The sequence below is a fragment of the Humulus lupulus genome, chromosome 4 (assembly GCF_963169125.1).
Source record: "Humulus lupulus chromosome 4, drHumLupu1.1, whole genome shotgun sequence".
NCBI lineage: Eukaryota > Viridiplantae > Streptophyta > Magnoliopsida > Rosales > Cannabaceae > Humulus > Humulus lupulus.
Genome location: NC_084796.1, coordinates 8901114 through 8923740, shown reverse-complemented (window position 1 = coordinate 8923740; position 22627 = coordinate 8901114). Strand labels below are relative to the sequence as shown.

General features: G+C 34.5%; 2 protein-coding genes and 1 long non-coding RNA gene across 4 annotated transcripts; all 3 read right to left on the bottom strand.

The window, feature by feature from the left end:
- Positions 1–13177: 13177 nt before the first annotated feature.
- Positions 13178–14943, bottom strand: LOC133829906 (putative disease resistance RPP13-like protein 1). Its single transcript, XM_062259747.1, has 2 exons — positions 14818–14943; positions 13178–14699 (listed from the first exon to the last, which is right to left on the bottom strand). The coding sequence occupies exon 2, from the start codon at positions 14697–14699 to the stop codon at positions 13458–13460; it is 1242 nt and encodes a 413-aa protein (XP_062115731.1). The 5' UTR covers positions 14818–14943; the 3' UTR covers positions 13178–13457.
- LOC133829904 (putative disease resistance RPP13-like protein 1) lies at positions 13178–16758 on the bottom strand. Its single transcript, XM_062259746.1, has one exon. The coding sequence runs from the start codon at positions 16638–16640 to the stop codon at positions 15387–15389; it is 1254 nt and encodes a 417-aa protein (XP_062115730.1). The 5' UTR covers positions 16641–16758; the 3' UTR covers positions 13178–15386.
- A 2471-nt stretch (positions 16759–19229) lies between these two features.
- LOC133829910 (uncharacterized) lies at positions 19230–22354 on the bottom strand. Of its 2 annotated transcripts, XR_009891900.1 has the most exons (6): positions 22268–22354; positions 21969–22031; positions 21486–21796; positions 20503–21105; positions 19979–20102; positions 19230–19806 (listed from the first exon to the last, which is right to left on the bottom strand). It is a non-coding gene; the product is annotated as an uncharacterized LOC133829910 (long non-coding RNA). The 2 variants fall into 2 exon arrangements; XR_009891899.1 differs by lacking the exons at positions 20503–21105; positions 21486–21796; positions 21969–22031; positions 22268–22354 and having other exon boundaries at positions 19279–19806; positions 19979–20344.
- Between the last annotated feature and the right edge of the window lie 273 nt (positions 22355–22627).

Here is a 22627-nt window from a genome sequence, read left to right as displayed (position 1 = left end):
CTTTTCACCGTCAAAAACCTCATCCACTTATTCATCTTCGGAGCTGCCCGAATCAAGATTTTCAACTATTGGATAAACAAAATTATCCTCCATTAAAACTGTGTCAAAAGAAGGCACCCCCCCACCTTGATCTTCTGAAAAATTCATGCTTTCTACGCTACTCTGATAATGCCTACGAGAATACACTTTCCATCCAGCCACCTCCGCTTCAAATTCTGACTCACTCTCCTCTATATTCTCCAACAGAACAATCTGATTCCTAGAAGAATCCTTCCGCAACGAACCATCCCAATAGACAATATCCCCATGTGAAAAACTATCACGGTGCTTAGGATTAATTCCCTTCAAAATATTCAGCATAGATTTTGAACCTGACCAGCCCATACCATGGCCCAAAGAATTTAAAACACCTATTGGATTGAAGAGAGCCCTTGACCTGAAATTCATTTTTAAAAGGCAGGGCCCATTTGCCAAATAAATTAGATTCCAGCCCAAAGAATCTGCTGAAAAAACAAAACCTCTATTCTTATTTCGCCACGTGTAAAAATTGATTTGCTTCTCCTTTTTTAAAACCGTACATGTACTGGCTAGCCCACAGTTTTTAATAGATAAATCTGACTTTAATCTATTAAAAATTTTCTTTAAGGGCATGCAACAGTTACGGGATAATTTCAAATACTCATTAATTTCTTCCGTAACTGACGCGATACAGTCCCATGCGAACTGCAACTTCCGACCGCCCTTGACCACCATGACGCCTCCTCTGTGCTCATCATCTTCCTCACAGTTCGCCTCTTTCTCGCAATTGAGCCCCCCCCACCCCCTCCCCTCTCCTCCGGTCTAACCCCTGCTATGGAATCCGGTCAAGTCGAAGACTCCCTGGGCGATTTCCTCACCCAAACTTTTTTGACCGGCTGGAATTTCTTCCCACGTTTCTGCTGACACTTAACTAGTTGCAAGGAGAGAAAATCACCATCATACGGAAGGGAGATACAGCTTGGAATAAAACCCGAAGCATCCCCAACCACTTTAATGTAGGCACAATAAAGATTCGTCCCCTCAATAGTGTTTTTGTCAATAGCTAATAGCCCTCCACAGATAGAACCAATCACCTTGAAAACATGATGGTTCCAAATATTCAACTAAATCCCTTCAATACCAATCCATTCATGTTTACATGATATTCTCCTTTCCACCAATTGACTTCTCCAACTCCATTTAGTAAAGGATACTGTTGAAACTCCGGGAATGGTGACCGAACTAGTGGAGACCAAACCCTCCTGCTCTCTCTCATTTGCACACCAAATTAAAACCTTATCGTCTTAGAAACGCGAAACACGTAACCTTTTCCCCCACCATCTTTGCACGCCCTCATGAACAGCCGACCAAGGGGATCGACTATCCATTCTAAACATGAAAATAGCTAAACGCCATTCGAAAGTTGCCTCATCCCCTGTTACCATTGTTTGTATTTCCCTTAATATATCATTTTCCTCTGTAACAACCACTTCCTTCTCTGCCATGATCATCTTACTGGGATTTCCTTTAACGATGGAAGCCCAAGAGACTGATTTATCCACCCTTCTTCCGAATCCTCCTTGAGAATAAAAACCTCTCTTCCTAACCAGGTGTAATGACCCAACTACTCTAGACTTTTGGACCATTAACGAAAACTATACATACTAATTCTTAATAAAACTTACAAGTGAAAATACCATAACTTTATTAAGAAACTTGTAAAAAATAAGAGTTAAACTTACATAAAATTCAAGTTAGGATATGGGATCCCATTGTTTGAAAAACAAAACAAAACATAATTTAAAATAAAAAGGGATTACATAACAAGTGCGGAAAAATACATGTAAAAACCATAAAAACAAAACTACATCCTCGAATCGTAACGCTCGGCTCTTGAATCCATTCGACCTCAATACACATTCTCCAAGCTTCCAAGAACCTTTCCCGCCACTAAGACTATTTTCCTGCACATATAAACAAAAAGGAATGAGCTTAATGCCCAGCAAGGAAAATCTAACACATAGTTCATATACATAAATTTCATAAGAAACATAAAAGCATAACATAACACTTATATCATACACATACTGTGACGCCCCACATCACTATGGCTGCTTTCTGGAATGACGACTGACCCTACACAAACCAAGACAAGTCTTTCCAGCGTGCTTTGTCCTCACTCGCACACTTCCTAGGAAAACTTCCCAGGGGGTCACCCATCCCTAGATTACTCCAGGCCAAGCACGCTTAACCATGGAGTTCTCAAGTGATGGGCTACCGAAAAGAAGATTCACCTTCCTGATATAGGTAGTACCCATCAATCCATTTAAGCCCTCTTCAACTGTGTAGTCCCATACCTACACAGTCTTAGAATCATTACACTTGACCTTCCCCAGGCGGTGTGGGATTGCACAGCTTACCCGGTCTTTCCCCTTACGGATCACGGGATTCTGACTGTCACACATACTATAATGGCCATTATTACTTGGGGTCCCATAGACTAAATAAGTCATATGCCCATGAGATTAGTGGGGTCCTACTAGCTAAGCAGGTCATATGCCCATAATCCATTTGGGGCTTGTTAGTCATATGGGTCATATGCCCAAGCCTACAAACATACATAACATAACATATCATAACATATTTCATAACATAAAAACATAAGATAACATATAAAAAGCATATAACATATAAATTCTATCCTATTTTCCTTACCAAAATTACCGGGATATGAGGACAGAGTTGGGACTTTGGAACACTCCTAAAAACCATTTATGAAAGGGTGAGTCTATTGAAGAAAAAGAGATGAAAGAGATGAAGGAACTATACTTTTAAAAATATACTTACCAAAACCTTGTGCTCAAGAACTTAGATTTCCTAACCAAAATAAGAATAAGGTTAGAATGAGTAGAAGACTATGAGAACTTTTAAAGAAAAAGTACAGAAACGAACTAGAGTTTGGGAAACCTTGAAGACTTATAAGACCGATCTAAACCTTGAACCGAAATGCTATAAAATCTTACTTCCCAAGTGTTTTGATAAGCTTATGATGATCAAGCTTATGATTCCCAACCCAAATGTTTACACTCTCACACTCACCTAGCAACTTGCAGCCTCTGAACTTAGAGTAAAAGATGAATAATGGCTGGGTACTAGGTCCTATTTATAGAGTTTAGAAATGAAGAGATCTTCATTTAACTTGAATAAAAATAATGGCTTTTTAAGTGAAAATAATTTGAATTATCGTTCAGCAGAGGCTGAAGACTCGTTCAAAAAGATGATGGACTTATCAAGAGGTTGAAGGGTTGAATGGAAAACGATTTCAAAAAGTTTCAAAATATGCTGAGAAGGGCGATATATCGCCCCCTGTAGGCGATATATCGCCTGGGCCAGTATGCCCGAGGCAAACGTGCATCGTTTCGGGTTTTTCGTATCCTCGTACTGCGATATATCGCCCCCTATAGTTGCGATATATCGGCATACGCTGATTATTTAAACATGAAATTACACATTTTTAGCTTAATTTGAATTGAGTAAACAACCTTGACTAATCCCTTAAACGTTTTCAAAGCTGCTGACTGGCCTTAGAGCATTCAAACTTTACCTTTAATAAATTCAATCCTCAAAATACTTAATCATTAATCACCCATACATAACATGTGCTTAAAATCCTATTGGTTCTTATCTAAACCTTATAGTATAATAAATATTATCCTCAATATCAGTCATATTAATCAAACCTTAGGTTAAAATTAATATTCTTAAACTATAGGTTAAACTTAGAAAATCTACAAGTACTACTACGAGTGTCCAAATAAATCCCGGTCTGAACCAAAAATCCACAGTCATAAAGATAATACTATAATTACTATTATACTACTATCTAACTTAGCTAAGTAAAGTTCTTGGACTCTACACCAGGTGACTCAGGCAATACACTAACCCTTTCCAACCCTTGGCAAAGTCCTCCTCCGGAATGATGATCAAGTTGAAAGCGCTGTTTTTGAGGACTGAAATCTTCAAAAAAACTCCTCTAACATTTTGAATGCAGTCCAACAGCACCCTCATGGAGTTATTCCTAAAGGTTCTCCTCCGATTAACCCTAGGGTTAACTTTAGCACCAATCAACCACTCTACTGCTTTTAACAACCACAAAGATGCGTCTAAAGATAAGGAAATCTCGTAACCTAATAACCTTGTCCTCTTGCAAATCCTAACTGAGCCACCATCCCTAGAAAGGGTCAACATAAACACCTTGAAGGCAGTCCTAAAACTCCAATACCTCAGACCAGAGAGCAAACTGGGATCCCCCGAATTAGATTTATGTCCATATCCAGTGGGGAAGTGGACAGATTTCTTCCCATAACCAGTAGGGTTGTGGTGCACTTTAGATCTAGACATACACTCTCTCTCTCTCTACACTCTCTCTCTCTCTCTCTCTCTCTACACTCTCTCGAAGATTATTGAATAATATTGTTGTAATTACAATATTTATTTTACTTTAATAATGATGGTTAAGTAATTACCTTGACCATTCACTCCCAGTAAGCAACACTGCATTGGTCATTGTATCAATCTGGCATTTCTTTATGTTCTTAGGCTTTCTTCATTGACACAACTCTGGTTTGTGTGAGCAATACCAATAAATAAATAATTATATTTTTAGGATAGTTTTGAAAATTAGAAGCTAACTAATACATGTTGCAATATTTTTATATGAATTTTAAAATAAAACTGAATGAATAAGTATAACTAATATAAATTTGATATTTGGATTCATTGTTGGTGTGACTAATAATTCAATAGCAATTGGTAAAATAATCTAAAATTGCATAAAACTTACCTAGACAGATCATTGTTGCATTCTATTGATAAGTTGGTGATGTGCTGAATCTTTGGCCAATCTTCTCCTCCTTCCTCACAGCGTTGCTTTAGCAATGGACATCGATAGATCGACATATGAGAAAGTGAAGTCGGCAGCCCTTCTTCTGGCAAGCACCGTAGCCTTTTACATCTAGAAATACACAAGGTTCGGAGGGAGGTAAGTTGTTGAAAGGCCTTGCCGTTTAGGGTTTCAAGGTTACTAAATGACTGAATGTCAAGACTAGTCAGAGTGGTGGGAAGGAGCCCCATGTCGGGAAAGAAATCATCTTCCCAACCTCTGATAGTTAAGTCTTCTAAACAGGAGAGTCTATGCAAATCCCATTGCTTATGGTTCTCAACGAGTGTTTTGCATTTGAATAAACGAAGAGACCTTACTTTTCGAGTGTGATCCCCTGTATATAAGCAATTCCAACACTGGGCATTCATTTTTACGTATGGTGGCAAGAAAGGGAAGGGATGTCACGGTTTGTTGAGATCTCGGGAGCAAAACCACCATTTGTTCACATGTCGAGATAAGGAGATGTTCCAAGGATGGAAAATAACCAGGTAAGCCAACATTAAGCTTTGGACACTTATACAAAGTAAGTATTTTAAGAAGAGGGAATATTTGACCTTGTTGCATGGCTTCACTACTAAATGACCAATCTTTCCACTCCAACATACCCCTAATCTCTAACCATTCTAGACAACTGAATAGAGGACCATTGAGATGAGGAATCTCATCACCTATGGAGATCACGCTTTTAGAAACGCTAGCTGTCCAAGTGGGGGTAAAATACAACAATTCTTACAATTGAAAATGCTGATTGATACTAAATTAACAAATGCAGAGTCTACAATCCAGTCCGAGAATGTTGTACCTCTGTAATTTTCAATCCCAAGATGCTCCAAATTTGCATGGGGTTCAAGTGCATTAAGTATATCCTTTTCTTTTTTCCAACTATCAGCCATGTCAGCATTATCATTCCAGCTTAAAGTCAAATTTGAAAGACCTTTCTTAGCCTTCAAATTAGCCTCTAAAGCTTCTCTTGCATCGCTAATATTTTCCAACCCCGAAATGCACCGTAAACTCTCAAGGGCTGCTACCCTTTTCATTTTAAATCCTCCACTATTTTCATTGCTCAAAACTACATTGGATAAAAAAATACAAGTGCTTCATATTACTAATTTCTTTGGGAAGCTCTTTCAGACGTACACCATCAATCTCTAGATATCGCAAGTTGATTAAGCTTCCCATCTTCTTTGGTAATTGAAAAAGCCTTGCACACTCCAATAACTATAAAGTCTGTAAATTGTACAAAGTACAAACTGACTTAGGTAGTTCTTTAATTTTAGTGTAAGACAAGTCCAAGTACCTCAAATGATTAAGATTACTAATTGAATTAGGCAGCTCCTCAATAGAAGAGTTATTTAAAGAAAGTACTCTTAAACAACTCCTTACAGCGAGCAACATATCTTGAGAGACTAAGTTCGCATTCATCCTGTACCAATGTTGGAATGGCAAGGCTAGAATGGTATGCAAGCACTTGGCTTTATATAAGCCCTTAACTTTGTTGATGTTGTATGTCCCTTTCACATATGACAAATGATGGGTCCTTGTTCCAAGTCTAAGTAAATCATTACTCAAATCTAACCTAAAACAAAAATTATCTGATGCAAACATAGCTAAATCATGTATTAGGTCATGCTTTTGGAGACATTAGTTTCTTTTACTAAATCGTTGAAAGAATGACCTTGACATGAGATCTTGAAGGTATTCTTCTCCATATTCCACAATTCTTTTGCATTTTTTATCATGTGGCAAAAATCCTTCTGCCATCCACAACAAAATCAAGTTTTCTCTTTCAATTTCACAATCTTTGGGAAATATAGAACAATACGCAAAACATATTGCTTGAGATGTCTAGATAGGTGGCGATAGCTCAACCATAAAGCGGGGAGAATGGAATCCTCCTTCTTGTATAACTCCTCCCACGTGTCACTGTTAAGTATGTCTTCCCATTTTTTAGTATTTCGTTCAGAGCGCAATAGTCCACCAAGAGATTTTATTGCTAAGGGAAGACCTTTGCACTTGCCCACTATTTTCTGTTGGAAAAACTCATTGCAGGATCTTTATTTATTTTCATGCAATTTACATATTATCAAACAAACATGCAAATTCCTAGAACATGCTCCTATGAAATTGATACAAATACAGAGTAAAGTAAAAACTTACATTACGCAACGGAACTGGAACAACTCCATCCTTCAATCTCTCTAACCCTTGATTCCTTTCTGTAGTAGAGTATTATCAAGAGATTGAACAAGATCAGCAACACAGTCTTCCTCACCAAGCCTTTGATCAACCTAGAACTAGTGTGGGCTGGTTCTCAACACATGAGATAGAGATCTAGAAAAGAAGAAGAGATTGTGGCTAAGAAAGGATTAGAGTGACTAGGTTTTCACTTACCCAAATCAACTGAGACTGACTTGCTTATTAAAACCCTATATATCATATTCCTTATATAGGCAACTTAATGAGATTTATTTAAATTTAAATTAATTAAAAATAATAGACAAAAATAAAAGCCTTGGGCTGCCATAAATGGACTTGGGCCCAATCTCTTTGTTTTGAATTTAAATTCCAACTGGGCCTAAATTCAAAACCTTTTATTTATTTATTTATTTTTAATTAATTAATTAAATCCTTATTAAAATTAACTAATTATAATTTGAAACTTGATTTAATATTATTTATTTATATTGATACCAATTTATCAATATTAATAAATTTACCCAAAGACTCTCTTATTCTCTAAATCTCATATCTCTGTAAATTTTCCAAAATTGACCTAGTCAACTTTAAAAATCCTAATTGATAATTAAATCAATTAATTGAGACATTCTAGATGATTTACTCAAAGGTGATGCAGGGACCATGGATCCATGAAATCAAGCTCCAACAAGTTACCGTGAATTTATTTACGAATAATTTCATTACCTTATTAATTCCTCGTGACTCCACTATAAACTCGGAATTGAACTCTTGAATTCATGGACATTTCGGAATAAAGGTATAAATACTGCTGGCTCCTCTATCGGAAGCCCAATACAAAGGATTAAAACATAAAAGAAAAATATTAATCTGAACCCACTGGGCCAACCCAAACCATATCTATCATGCGACAAATTGGAGCTTTGGTCTGGACATTTCGAGTTACGAGGTAGATTCAGGGGACAAGATCGGTCAGATCAGTGGCTGCGCAGGTCTGAACTAATGGCGTACAATCCCGAGGTGGCCTTTTCTGCAGGTGAAACATGGGGACAACCCCCACTCTTCTTGAGACGGAGTCAGGGCCATGGATGCTTTGTCCTGCCAACCATGGAGAACCGTCCCAGGTTCGTTTACCCATGTCCCTCTCCGCCTGTCAAGGTCCCATACCGTTTACCATGGGCCCGGACCATTTACCCGGCTTAAGGATCATCCACGTGATCCCGACTGTTATCCGGGAGCCTAACATACCACTTCCCGGATGACCGTCCCCGGACATTACTCTTCCGGATGCCCTTCGGGCCTCGCCATTAACCGAGCCATTGATATTTGTTAATACTCCTTGCCGAACGGGCTTGGGCCAGACCCAAACTCATTTGGCCAGCCCGTGGGCCTGAAACACGGATTTGGGCGCCAGGCAGGAAACAGGGATAACAAATATGATTATGTATTTATATAAGTTAAATTAAGTAATAAAAAATAACATGTTGTTATTTTTAAATATAAATGATAATTTTTTTTTAATAAAAATTAAAATAATGTATTATATTATTATGATAATGATATTTTATAATATTTGAATTTATGTTAATATAATTACTAAATATTTATTCTACCGAAATTTTATAAAAATTAAGAATCTGAACATTGAGGAATGAGTATTTCTTCAAGAATCTGAATTTCAAATTTTTGTTTTAATGAAATACTCATATGAATAATGTAACCGAGTAGAACAAAATTGATCAAAGAGACAAAGACGTAAATACAAAACTTTTTTAAGATGATCAAGAAATGGAATTTTCTAAAATGTTTACAAAACAAATCTTGAAAAATTGATGGTCTAATTTTGAGATATGATCTTCTCATTATTGTAGGATAATGGGACAAACATAACTTTAAAGAATGAACATTGAGGAAGAAGAGAGTAAAAAGTGGGATTGCATGGTTTGGTTTTAAGAGTGCTTATATATATACACACACATTATATACAAGTAATGATTAATCCCATAGTTTTATTTATAAAATTTATAAATTATTTATATTAAATTTGTATCATTATCATATAAATTTATAATAAATAAACAATATTATATATAAAAAAAATGACATAAACATATTATATTAAATGAAAAATTAAATTAAAACATTGTTTACGAATTTTTTAAATATATATATAATATGATAACATTTATAAACATAAATGATAATTTTCTTAATAAAAATTAAAATTATGTATTATATATTATTGTTATAATGATATTTATAACTATTAAATATCTAGTCTTGTATTATATATTATTATAATAATAATATTTTATAATATTTTAATCTATATTAATGACACATTTATTAATTTGTAATCGTAATCAAAGTAAACGAATGGAGAAATAAATGAGAATAAAATATAGAAGAATCATAATCATTATTTGTATTATGTTGTTTACTAAAACTGACTGAAAAATGAATTGTAATCATTTTATCTTGTAGCATTTTAGTGAAATGGATTTTTGAAGGACAAAATTGTCTTTTTATTTTTAGTTTTTAAAAAATAAAATAAAAAGAAAGATAAATCATTGATGGTAATGAGATTCCCTTGGTATTTGGGGGGAGAAGTATTCTAATTCTTTTTTCTCTTACCTCACTTATCTCTCTCACTTCTTACTTTAGTAAACAAATAAATGGAAATTGTTATCCAAAAAACAAGCACGGATGACGTGGCAGGTGATTTCTGAACACGTGGCTGACACATAGCAGAGTTCTGTTAGAGTATCGACCAGTAAGATATTGCAAACATAACGGTTGAGTTTTTCTTACGACCAGCATGGTTGTACACTCCGCATATTTCAAGATAATTTTGTAAAGATCATAGTCAATCCCGAGATTGTCTCCAATAATTCCTGATGATCCGATTAATTAGGAGAGAATATCTGTAACAAATTAATGTAATCCTTCTTGAGCCTATAAATAGAGAAAGATAGTTCAAGGATGGGACTTTTGGCTTTTTGATTACTTGAGAGTATAGATTTACGAGAGAATTAGAGCTAATACATTACGATATATTGCTATTTATTCAGAGGTTGGTGAAACTCATAGAACCCTAGTTCTTTGATCACTCCTTTGAGATTTCATATCAATAATAGCTCAAGTGGACGTAGGTTATTACCAGTTTCTGGGGCCGAAACACTATAAATTCTTGTGTGCTTTACTGTTTTTGTCATTATATTCATTCCAACATAGCTGTCCACATCAAACATTTTGACTCCGTGTCAGTTGACCAAAATCAGGGTCAACATAAATCATTACCTGGCATATGATTATATATTATTTAAACTTATATTAATATAATTATTAAATATCTAGCAAGTCTTGTATTATATATTATTATAATAATGATATTTTATAACATTTAAATTTATATTAATATAATTATTATATATGTAATTTTATATTAAATATTATTATAATAATGATATTTTATAATATTTGAATTTATATTAATATAATTAATAAATATCTATTTTTAGTTAGTTTTAAAAGTATATTCTGTTAAGTATTTAGAATTTTCTGTTAAAGTTAACAAAACAAACTGCTAAAACAAAAAATTTCATTTATCTACTGTAATGACCCAACTATTTCTAAGACCTTGGATCATTAAAACTATTAGACATAGCTACTATTTCGAGAAAAGTACATAAGAAATAGCATAACTTTATTAAAATTCCAAAATAAATATTGTGCAAAATACAAGATAAAATATAAAATACGGTATGGGTACCCATTGTTATAAAACGTAAAACATAGACTTTAATTATTTGAAATACTAATTGCAGAATTACATCAAAACATAATTTAAAAGGCTAAAAATTAACGTCATCCTCGATCGACACACATTCAATTCAATCCATTCATCCTCAACACACAAGCCAAGCTGCCATGAATTCTTCCACCTTCCATAATCATTTTCCTGCATCACACTAAAAATAAAGGAATGAACCTAATGCCCAGCAAGGAAAATCTACTAAAACATACATCATAAATCATAAGAATAAAACTACATCATAAACATATGACTATAAAAACATATATTATATAGGACTACAATATGAATGACCATCATAAATTCTTGGGGCTTGTTAGCTAAGCAAGCCATATGCCCATAAATTCTTGGGGCTTGCTAGCTAAACAAGTCATATGCCCATAAATTCTTGGGGCTTGCTAGCTAAACAAGCCATATGCCCATAGCTAAACAAGTCATGTGCTTAAGGACTATAAAACATATTCTTGGGGCTTGTTATCTAAAATCCCAAGGACTACAATACACATACTTATACATACTATATCATAAAACATATTATAATATACACATATCATAGCATATAAGCACATAAAATCTATTCTATTTTCCTTACAAAAAACCGGGATATTTGGGAACAAGAATGGGATTAGAACACTCCTATAAACCAACAGTAAAAATGGTGAGTTTTTTTTTAAAAAAGAGATGAAAAGAACACTAAACCATCCAAGAAGAACCTTAAGTTTCAAGAAGTTAAATACCTAATCAAGAATCATAAACAAGAGTTAGGATCTAAACAAAAGAAAACTAAAGAAAACTATAGAATCATAAAGAACTGAACTTAGGAATAAGAATACCTTGAATGATCTTATGGATTGATCTAAATCTCAATACCAAAATCACCCTATATCTCACTTCCCAAGTGTTTATAAAAGCTTAGAATGATAAAGCTTTAACCCAAAACCCAAATGTATCTCTCTATAGTAACACTAGCACCTTGGAGGCTCTGAACAATTGCTTGAAGAATGAAGAAAATGGCTGAGCACTATATAGGTTAAACTTATAAAATTCATAACTGTTGTTATGTGTTTCCAACTAAGTCCCGACTTGAACCAAATCCACTGTAACTAACATACTACAAACTAATACTAACTGCTACTACTATCTAGCCAACTAAGTAAGTATTATGAGACTCTACCTCTTCCCACTTTTTATATAGAATTGATATATTATGTTGAAAATAATTTCAAATTTAAGTTTATTTTTTTAATTATATATTATTTATTTATATTTTCATTTTGAAAAGTCACAATTTAATTAATTAATCCACATCAATTTTTGTTAGATAGACATTTATTATTGGCCTTTATTATTAGTTATAGTAAAAGTGAATTGATCACTCCGATATGATATTATACACTTTAGAGAGTGATATATATATATATGGTTCTATGCTTTAATCATTATATTTAGAGAAGCAAACTTTTCAATCTCAACTCAAAATTTAAAATCAAATTTAGTGAAATAAACAACAAAATTAACTTATAAAGAAAAAAATACATGCAGCCATGAAAGAGAAAAAAATAACGTTGGCATAAGCATATTCTACTGATCTGACACTCTCATCATTAACGACGCTGGATCTTCACAATTTGCGCCAGTAAAACTCTTTTCATCTGTAGTGAATATTGGGTTGTTAACTAATCATAGCAAAAGAAAAAGAATAGTGCTATTATATATAGGAACGATCACCCCTTTTGGTGTGTGGTGATCAACCAATCTGAGTATATATACAGCCAATTCAGGCATTTAATCTTTCATTGAGTCCATCTCTGAATATAAATCTATGGTTTTTGTTTACAACACCTGCTTCAAATTCAGGGAATGAGAGTAGTAGAATCATTTTGTACATTTAAAAGTAGTCATTATATTCAAGAAAACATAGTTAAAACACTAATCTTAAAATTGTTCATCTGCTGTTATTATTATGATTTATTATCTCTGTTTCAATTCAAAATTTATTATGGTTTCTAAGTATATACATGTAATCCAATGAAGTATGAGTTCAGGTTTTCATAGTAACATACATATATACCAAGCAGAAAATTAGTTTAGCTCAATGAGACTACTGGAAGGTGTTCCATGAACAAGGCAAGTTTAGCAAGAGAACGAGCAACCATATTAAGCAAGTTCACCGAGACAATGAAACTTGACTAAATACAAAATATAAATTTACTTTACCAAACATATTAAGCAAGTAGATTATGCAGAAGAATATATAACAGCAACCTTGTTGAGCTCTACCAAACATTAGTTTATATGCTTGTTGCAGCAAAATAATTGATTAAGAGGACAAAAAAAAAACATAACAAGTTTCAGCAAACTCTTACAAAGATTAAAGTCCTAATAATTGAATCTTTCAAACTCTTTGAGAATTTCATGGCATGTTGGCATGTTAACAATAATACGCTAATCTTCTATCCACAGCGTAGTGATGTGCTGAATCTTAGGTCAATCTTCTTCTCCTTTCTCGCAGCATTGCTTCAGCAAAGGACATTTCAATATAAATAATTCAGAAAGGGAAGTAGGAAGCCCTTCTTTTGGCAAGCATCGCAACTTTTCACAATCATATATACTCAAGGATGTAAGGGAGGTAAGTTGTTGAAACACATTGTCGTTTAGAATTTCAAGGTTACTAGAACTGTAAATCTCAAGTCTAGTAAGATTGGTTGGAAGGAGCCCCTCGTCGAGAAAGGAATCATCATCCCATCCACTGATACTTAAGTATTCTAGACAGAAGAGTCTATGCAGATCCCATTGCTTATGGTTCTCAAAGAGCCTTTTGGAGTCCCATAATTCAAGCTTCGCTACTTTTGAGTGTGATCCCCAGTTTAGAAGTGATTCCAACACTGGACAATTACTTATTCTCACAGAGACAAGAGAGGGAGGGGCTGTGACAGTTTGCTGAGTTCTTGGGAGCAAAACCGCCATTTGTTCACAATGAGAGATAGTAAGATGTTTCAAGGATGGAAGATAACCAGGAAAGCCAACATTAAGCTTTGGACAATTATCCAAATAAAGTTCTTTAAGAAGAGGGAATATTCGACCTTCTTGCATAGCTCCACTACTAAATGACCAATCTTTCCACTCCAACATTCCTATGATTGTTAACCTTTCTAGATGACTGAATAGACATCCTGTGTGATCAATCTCAGCGCCTATTGAGATCACACTATCACATCCTCTAATTTCAAGTTCTTTGAGAAACGGTAGTTGCCCAAGTGGGGGTAAAGTACAACAATTTTCACAAGAGATTAAGCTGATTGATACCAAATTAACAAATGCAGAGTCTCCAATCCAGTCTGAGAATGTTGTACCTCTGTAATTTTCAATCACAAGATGCTCCAAGTTTGCATGGGGTCGAAGTGCATCAAATATATCCTTTTCTTTTTGCAAATTATCAGCCCCCCAAGCATTGGAATTCCACCTCAAAGTCAATTTCGAAAGGCCCTTCTTATCCTTCAAATTAGCCCCTAAAGCTTCTCTTGCATCATTAATATTTTCCAACCCCGAAATGCATCGTAAACTTTCAAGCTCTGCTACCCTTTTCATTTTAAATCCTCCGCTACTTTTATCGCTCAAAATCACATTACATAAAAATTGCAAGTGCTTCATATTGCTCATATCTTGGGGAAACTCCTTCAAAGGTACACCATCAATCTCTAGATATCGCAAGTTGATTAAACTTCCCATCTTCTTTGGTAAATGAGAAAGCTTAGTACAATTTAATAATAATAAAGTTTGTAAATAATACAAAGTACAAACTGAATAAGGTAACTTTTTAATTTTAGTGTAAGACAAGTCCAAGTACCTTAAATGCTTTAAATTGCCAATTGAATTCGGCAGCTTCTTGATAGAGAACTCATTTAAAGAAAGAGCTCTTAAACAACTTCCTGTTCTAAGCAACATATCAGAGGAGACTAATCTCAGATGAAAGTAACTTTGTTGAAATGGCCATCCAAGAAAGGTACGCAAGCTCTTGGCTTTATACAAACCCTTAAGTTCGTTGATGTCGTAACACTTCTTCATATATGACAAATGACGGGTCTTTGATGAAAGACAAAGTGAATCATTACTCATATAATCCAACCTAAAACAAAAATGATCTGATACAAGTATGGCTAAATCATGTACCAAGTCATGCATTTGAAGAAATGACTTTTTCTTACTTGATCGTTGAAACAATGACCTTGATATAAGATCTTGAAGGTATTCCCCGCCAAGTTCCTCCATCTTTTTACATTTTTTATCAAGTGGCAAAAAACCTTCGGCCATCCATAGCAAAATCAAAATTTCTCCATCAATTTCACAATCTTTGGAAAATATGGAGCAATACGCAAAACATTGTTTGAGATGTTGAGGTAAGTGGCGGTAGCTCAATCATAAAGCTGGAAGAATGGAACTCTCCTTCTTGTACAACTCATCCCATGTGTCACTATTAAGTATGTCTTCCCATTTTTCGATGTTTCGTTGAGAACGCAATAGTCCACCAAGAGATTTTATTGCTAGAGGAAGGCCCTTGCACTTATCCACTATCTTCCTACCAATTACTTCTAGGTCTTGGTAGTCACTGAGATCACCGTTATTTCCAAAAGCATGTTTGATAAATAATTTCCAACAATCTTCACTCGTCAAAGTTTGTAGATGATGAAGCTGCCCGGTGGCCATAGTAGAGGCGACAATTGTGCTTCGGGTAGTCACAATAATTTTACTTCCATGTGCTCCAGACTCGAAAGAACTCTTTAAAGTGTCCCACAAAGAATAAGACTCATTCCAAACGTCATCATGAGTAAAGAGAAATTTATTTCCTTTTAATGTTTCCTTCAATCTCCTTCTAAGTTCGTCTAAGTTTTCGATATCACATTTTTTGGAAGTGACCCCCTCAAAGATCTCTTTTGTTATCTTAAAAATATCAAACTCAACTGACACAGTAACCCATACTTTCAGGTCAAAATGTTTTCTAACTCGATCATCATCATAAACAAGTTGAGCAAGAGTGGTTTTGCCAACACCACCCATCCCGACAATCGGGATGACAGAAATCTTAGCACCAGCATTAACATCGTCTTTCAGCAACAAGTCGACTATGGTTTCTTTTTCAGTCTCCCTCCCATAAACATCGGATTCTTCCACTAAAGGAGCAGGTGGCCTTACTGAAGATTTGTTTTCAACACCTTCTCTCAAGCCAAGAGCATCCTTTTGATCAAGAAGATCATCTAGTTTATCAAGGATCTCTTTGGCATCTCGCTCTACAGTTTTATCAAATGTGGACAAGAAAGGTGACATGGATTTCAGTTGGTTAAATACCTTGGTTGCACCGCTGCTGGATTGACCATCTTCAAGCTTGGATCGCAGAGCTTCATAGTCAATTCTGTCCGCCAAGTCGTCGGCTTCATAGATGACATCTTGAAGCTTGAACAGCCACTTCTTGACGTTGTCATTTCGAAGTTGCTTCTCCTCAGCATCATTAAGCAGAACATTAGCTGATAACATCCTAGTGTTCAGCTTGTCTAGCAGCTTGAGAATGGATTTCTTTCCTTGGAACAGCTGGGGTATCTCCTCAGAGGCCAATCGCTCAAACAGAACTTGAAGTGAAGCAGAGAGCAAAGCACCAGCAACCAGTTCAACAGCCATATTGGAGTTGGAGTTGGGATTAAGAGGCAAAGCTAGAATATTGAATGAAGGGAATTACCAGCAAGAATGAAGCCACTGGTGTAAATGATGAAGTGAAGTTGATAAAGTTGCTGGGTATTAATTGTTGTTTTAATTCTAACCACTCATTTTAGTCATTTTATTTGGGAAATTTCATATTATATGCATAATAACTTTGTAAATTTTTTTAATATGCCACCATAATATGCTATCCCAAACATATGACAATTTTAAATTTTTAGACAAAAATACCTCTAATATCGAAATTGCATCGAAATTGCATCGAAAAAGCATCGTTTGGGATAATAATAAAGTTTTCATGATTGTATCGAAATAGCATCGATGTAGCATTGATTTGGCATCGAAGCACCATCGGTATCGATGTAGCATCGAAATGGCATCGAAAAAGCATCGTTTGAGATAATAATCAAGTTTTCATGATTGCATCGAAATAGCATCGATATAACATCGATTTGGCATCGAAACACCATCGGCATCGATGTAGCATCGAAATGGCATCGAAAAAGTATCGTTTGGGATAATAATCAAGTTTTCATTATTGAATCGAAATAGCATCGATGTAGTATCGATGTAGCATCGAAATGGCATCGAAAAAGCATCATTTGAGATAATAATCAAGTTTTCATGATAGCATCGATGTAACATCGATTTGGCATCGAAACAACATCGGCATCGATGCCAAATCGATGCTACATCGATGCTACATCGATGCCGATGGTGTTTTGATGCCAAATCAATGCTACATCGATGCTATTTCGATGCAATCATGAAAACTTGATTATTATCCCAAACGATGCTTTTTCGATGCCATTTCAATGCTACATCGATGCTACATCGATGCTGATGGTGCTTCGATGCCAAATCAATGCTACATCGATGCAATCATGAAAACTTGATTATTATCCCAAACGATGCTTTTTCGATGCCATTTCGATGCTACATCGATGCCGATGGTGTTTCGATGCTACATCGATGCCAAATCGATGCTACATCGATGCTATTTCGATACAATCATGAAAACTTGATTATTATCTCAAACGATGCTTTTTCGATGCAATTGCGATGCAATTTCGATGCAATTTCGATGTTAGGGGTATTTTTGTCTAAAAAATTAAAATTGTCATATATTTAGGATAGTAAATTATGGTAGCATATTAAAAAAATTTACAAAGTTATTATGCATATAATATGAAATTTCCCTTTTATTTTTAATTATTATTAGAAAAAAGAATGTAAAAAGATATTTTAAAAAAGTAAAGACGCGCATTTCTATCTGTTCACTATATTTTGCTTTTGTCCAGTATAAATTGACAACCCACTTGCAATTTTCAAAATGGGAAGGGCTTTCTAAAAGAAATTGGTGATAAATAGTGAAAATAAATCCTCCAAAGTCTTTAAAGAAATTGCTAAGGAAGATGGTCTTAATTTCCTTCTCTTTTGCTGGCTGTCTTTTTCTTAATTTTCTTTATATTTATTATATTGAAGAAGAAAAAATTAAAATAATAAGAAAATAAAACATGTGTGCCTTCTTGACCACATTATTTGTTTTTTAGTTTTAGACTTTATAGATAATAGAGTCACAATCATTATTATTGATTGAGTCAATGGCAAAGGAGCATATAATACAACTATTTCAGGTAGTCACACGTTTTACAAAATTTTCATTTTTGGCCTGATATTATACTAAAACAATCTTAAGGAAAAATAAACATACAAGCACCAAGGCTGAAACGTTTCTAATCCTAAAGTTGTTCAGCTATACTCATACATTGGTTACATTCACTGAGTTTTTTTTTTCTTCAAGTATATAGAATTTCCTGCTTTTTATATGTTGAAGAATGAGCTCTGATTTTCAGATGCTATAAATGATCTCTTTCAGTTCTTTTAAAAAAAGAAGATTGAAAGAAAACATAGACATTGGAGAGTAAAAATGTATGGAAGTTTTTAATAAAATAACTTAGACAATGATTGTATCTTGGCTGCCTAGCTACTTTGCTCTGCTATGATCTATGTATGATCTAATTTCTGGTGCATGGTAAGACACAAGGTTCATTTATAATATATCTTGAATGGTGATATGGAAACCAAAAGTAGTTACTCAAATTAAGATAAATAAAGAAAAAGGATGGTCTTAGTATTACTATCCAGAATTCCAATTTACTATTTCTTTTGAAATATGAGCTCAGCACCTGATTTAGATGATTTTTTCTGCAATATTATTGGCTAGTCTGTAGAACTCTTTATAAAAAGCCATCGAAAACATGTGTCACTGCTTGGATTACACCTCTGTAGCCGAGGTTAATCATGGAGCCAAGGTTACAAAGTTCACACAGTTCTCAAGTATTGATTGAATTTTCACAATTTGTAAGAAACAGAACAAAAAGTTTTCAGGTATTGATTGAATTCATGGCATTCATTTATATAAAGGAAATTGTCTTTCAAGTCCAGTTATTGGGGGCTTGGCTTCGGCATGAACCAATTAAATTAACAATAAAGCCAGGGAGAAATATAAACAATACTTGAAAATAATTTTGCAGATTACTCAAATCATCAAGGCAGGAAAATAATGATACAGATTTGGATGCTCAATTGCAGAAAATCATTTAAAATCATAAAAAATTTAGCATAATGAAATAAGACTTCATTGAACATTATATAAAAATCCCAGAGCCAAATCTGAAGGTCCCTCTTGATCAACTGTGAGGGACACAAAATCTTTCAGTGATGGAAAATTAAAGCAAATAATCCAATAAACGAAGAGGCATTCACACCAATCTTCAAGTTCATTAAAAATAGAAACCATCAAAAGCAGCTGCCCATTTGGTGACTTTAAGGGCAGCAAAACGACCCAAGATTCAAGTGAGCTTTCACAATACAAGATGAAATATTTCAAAGTTGGGATACATATAGTGGCTCAGATTTCTCCTGCTGCTTGTTGGTAAAGGAGGACTCGTTCTAAGATAGGACATTTTCATTACTTGATCATGTCATTTTCCATTTTGATGGATTTCTTTGAGTTGTGTCACTGAACCACTATTTTCAGTTCAGCACTCCTTGACAAATCATGGCATGTTCTTTGTGTTCATTTTGTCACAGCTTCCGCTTCTTTTCAATGCACTGGTGATTCCTTCAATAGTACAGGTTCTGTGTTTAGACCAAACTAAAATACAAGCATAAAATGAATAAAATGCAAGGGCAGGTTGTGTTCATAAAAGTTGGATAATATAAAGTTGAAGATCTAAGCAAGGCTAGATAAAATAGAAAATAACTTTGTGGGCATGTACAAAATATAGATTTACTTTTATGCAGAAGAATAACAGCAACCTTGTCGAGTCCTTCCCGGTACCTTGTTGCGTTTCTTTTATGTTTATGATGCTCGTTTCATATAGATGTACCTCAACTTCACTAGTGATAGAATCCAATCTGAGCACATAACCAATTCAGGTATCATTTGAGTAGTTAAAGCAGAAGAAACATTACATGTTTTAAGAGTTCCATATACACGTTTTCTTTTATTGAATACTATATAGTGACAACTGAGCAATATGAAATGACTCGAATGTAAACTTTGACAAAATCTTCATTTTTGGCATGCAAACCAAATAGTCTAATGTCAGGATATAAGTCACATATCAAAAAATTGAGAATAATACTGCAAAAAAAAAAATGGACTTAGTACCTGATATGAAGTAAGAAACTGATCAAATCTCTGGTTCAAATACAAAGTTTAACTTGAAATCATCATGCTTTTTAATAAGGTAAGAATACATAACAATTTTTTATATGTTGAAGTATCAACTCAAGTTTTCATATAGAAACATACCATCATATCATATGCAGCCATATATTGCAGTGGTTTTCCAACTCTCGCAATTTCAAATCCAGATTCCTTGTTGTTTGAATTTCTTTGATTTTGGTTGCACTGTCAAAATCCTAAAGTTGTTCGTCTACTCATATTTTGGTTACATTCACTGTGTTTTTTGAGTATATAGAATAATTGATATTGGATATAAACAATCAATTTAATTGAGAAAACTAATTTCAATTAATTGAAGAATGAGGTCTGATTTCCTTAGAAACTTTTTGGCTTCAGTTCTGCACTAGCAATCATTTGCGAGATGTCAAAAGAAAAATTTGTCTAAAGGAGACTTGTTTAGTACTCCTAAACAAAATTGTATCGAAAAGTGGAAATCCTAAAACTGAATCATGAATAAGTATAGCTAAATTTGATTTTTGGGTTCATTGTTGGTGTGACATTGAATTAATAGCAATTGGTAAAATAATCCTTTCACTCTTCACTCTGAGAAATAATGGCATGTTCATTCTAGAAGAATCTTTCTTTTGTGTTCATTTAGCTGCAGCTTCTTCTTCTTGTCCATACACTGGTGAAAGTGATTCCTTCATAAAGCCAGATTCTTTTGTATAGCTGACCAAAAGTACAAGAACAAAATGAAAAAAAATTCTAGGACAATTAAATTTGTACAAGTTATATAAGGCTGAACATCTAAGCAAGGGTTCATGGTGTTGGTCCTTATCAAACAAACTCAAATTATCCATTGCAGAAAATCTTTTGAAATTATAGCAACCTCAAATGAGAATTCGCTAAACATTATGTACAACAGATTTTAGCATAATCCTGAGGCATAGAAGTACAAATCTCAATATCATTAGAACTTCAATGATAGAAAAATAGAGAAAACAAAGCAAGTACAGTTCATCCATGAAAAGAAAAATAAACAAATAGGCATTCACACAACTCTTCAAGTTCATTAAAACAGATGCTGTGATAACAAAAGGATCCAAAACCTTCAAAGAAAGCTGCCCATTTGGTGAAGATTCAAGGGTGAGCTTCCACAATACAAGAAAGAAGAAATAAACCAAAGCTGGTGTCAGAATATGAGACTTTACTGGGTTTCACACTAGCAGCCTTCCCATTGTTGCTAATTAAAGATTAAATCAGAACTACGGTTTATGTCCAAAGCATGTGTTGATTTGATTGAGAAGTAATCTATATGAGGATGGAGCACAAATCCAATTGCACCTGCTCTAATTGTTGCAATAAGGATCCAAAATTAAACAGCAGCAGCAAAGGCTTCCTCTGAGGCAACCTGTGGTAACTGGTGCAATAAGGATCCCTCCATCAAAACCCTTAATTTTAATACTGATTAAATTGGACAGACTACAAAGATAGAATCTTTTCCCAGCAGACACATACAAAAAGGTTTAAAACAAAATCCAAACATAAACAAATAATAACATGAAAAAGCAGATCAAGGAAAATTATCTCACTTTTGTTGCAAGTTCTGACATTCCATCTATGTCAAAGAAAAGAGCAACAGGAATGTGAGCAACCTACAAAAGTGAAAAACTAAATCAGAGCCAAAGTTGACACTTGAATTAACATAATGTTATGGAAAAACAGATATGCATACATCTTAAAAAGACTGCAGATTAATGTCATGCATACACATACAGATACAGATAAGAAGTGGTCCTTTTTTTTTAAATATAATTGTTGCGTTGACATCGAGTTGATGACAATTGGCACTGTAAAAGAATGTGTAATAAAAGGAAAAAAGCTTAGGTACCTGGAGATATCATTGCAGCTTGAAAAGTTCCTGATCCAACCACACAGTAGTGATGTGCTGAACCTTAGGCCAATCAACTCCTCCCTTCTTACAGCGTTGCTTTACCAAAGGGCATCCCGTGATTGACAAATAAGAAAGGGAAGAAGGCAGCCCTTCTTCTGGCAAGCACAGCAAGCCTTTACAATCAATAATAAGCAATTCTTTAAGGCCTTGCCATTTAGGGTCTTGAGGTTGCTAGAATAACAAATGTCAAGTCGAGTTAGAGTGGTCGGAAGGAGTCCCTCGTCGGGAAAGGAATCATCTTCCCAACAATGGATTCTCAAGAATTCTAAAGAGGAGAGTCTATGCAAACCCCATTGC

What these genes read in the sequence shown, in the direction of transcription:
- LOC133829906 (XM_062259747.1), bottom strand. Translation starts at nt 14,699, where the DNA reads ATGGGAAGTTTAATCAACTTGCGATATCTAGAGATTGATGGTGTACCT.
- LOC133829904 (XM_062259746.1), bottom strand. Translation starts at nt 16,640, where the DNA reads ATGGCTGTTGAACTGGTTGCTGGTGCTTTGCTCTCTGCTTCACTTCAA.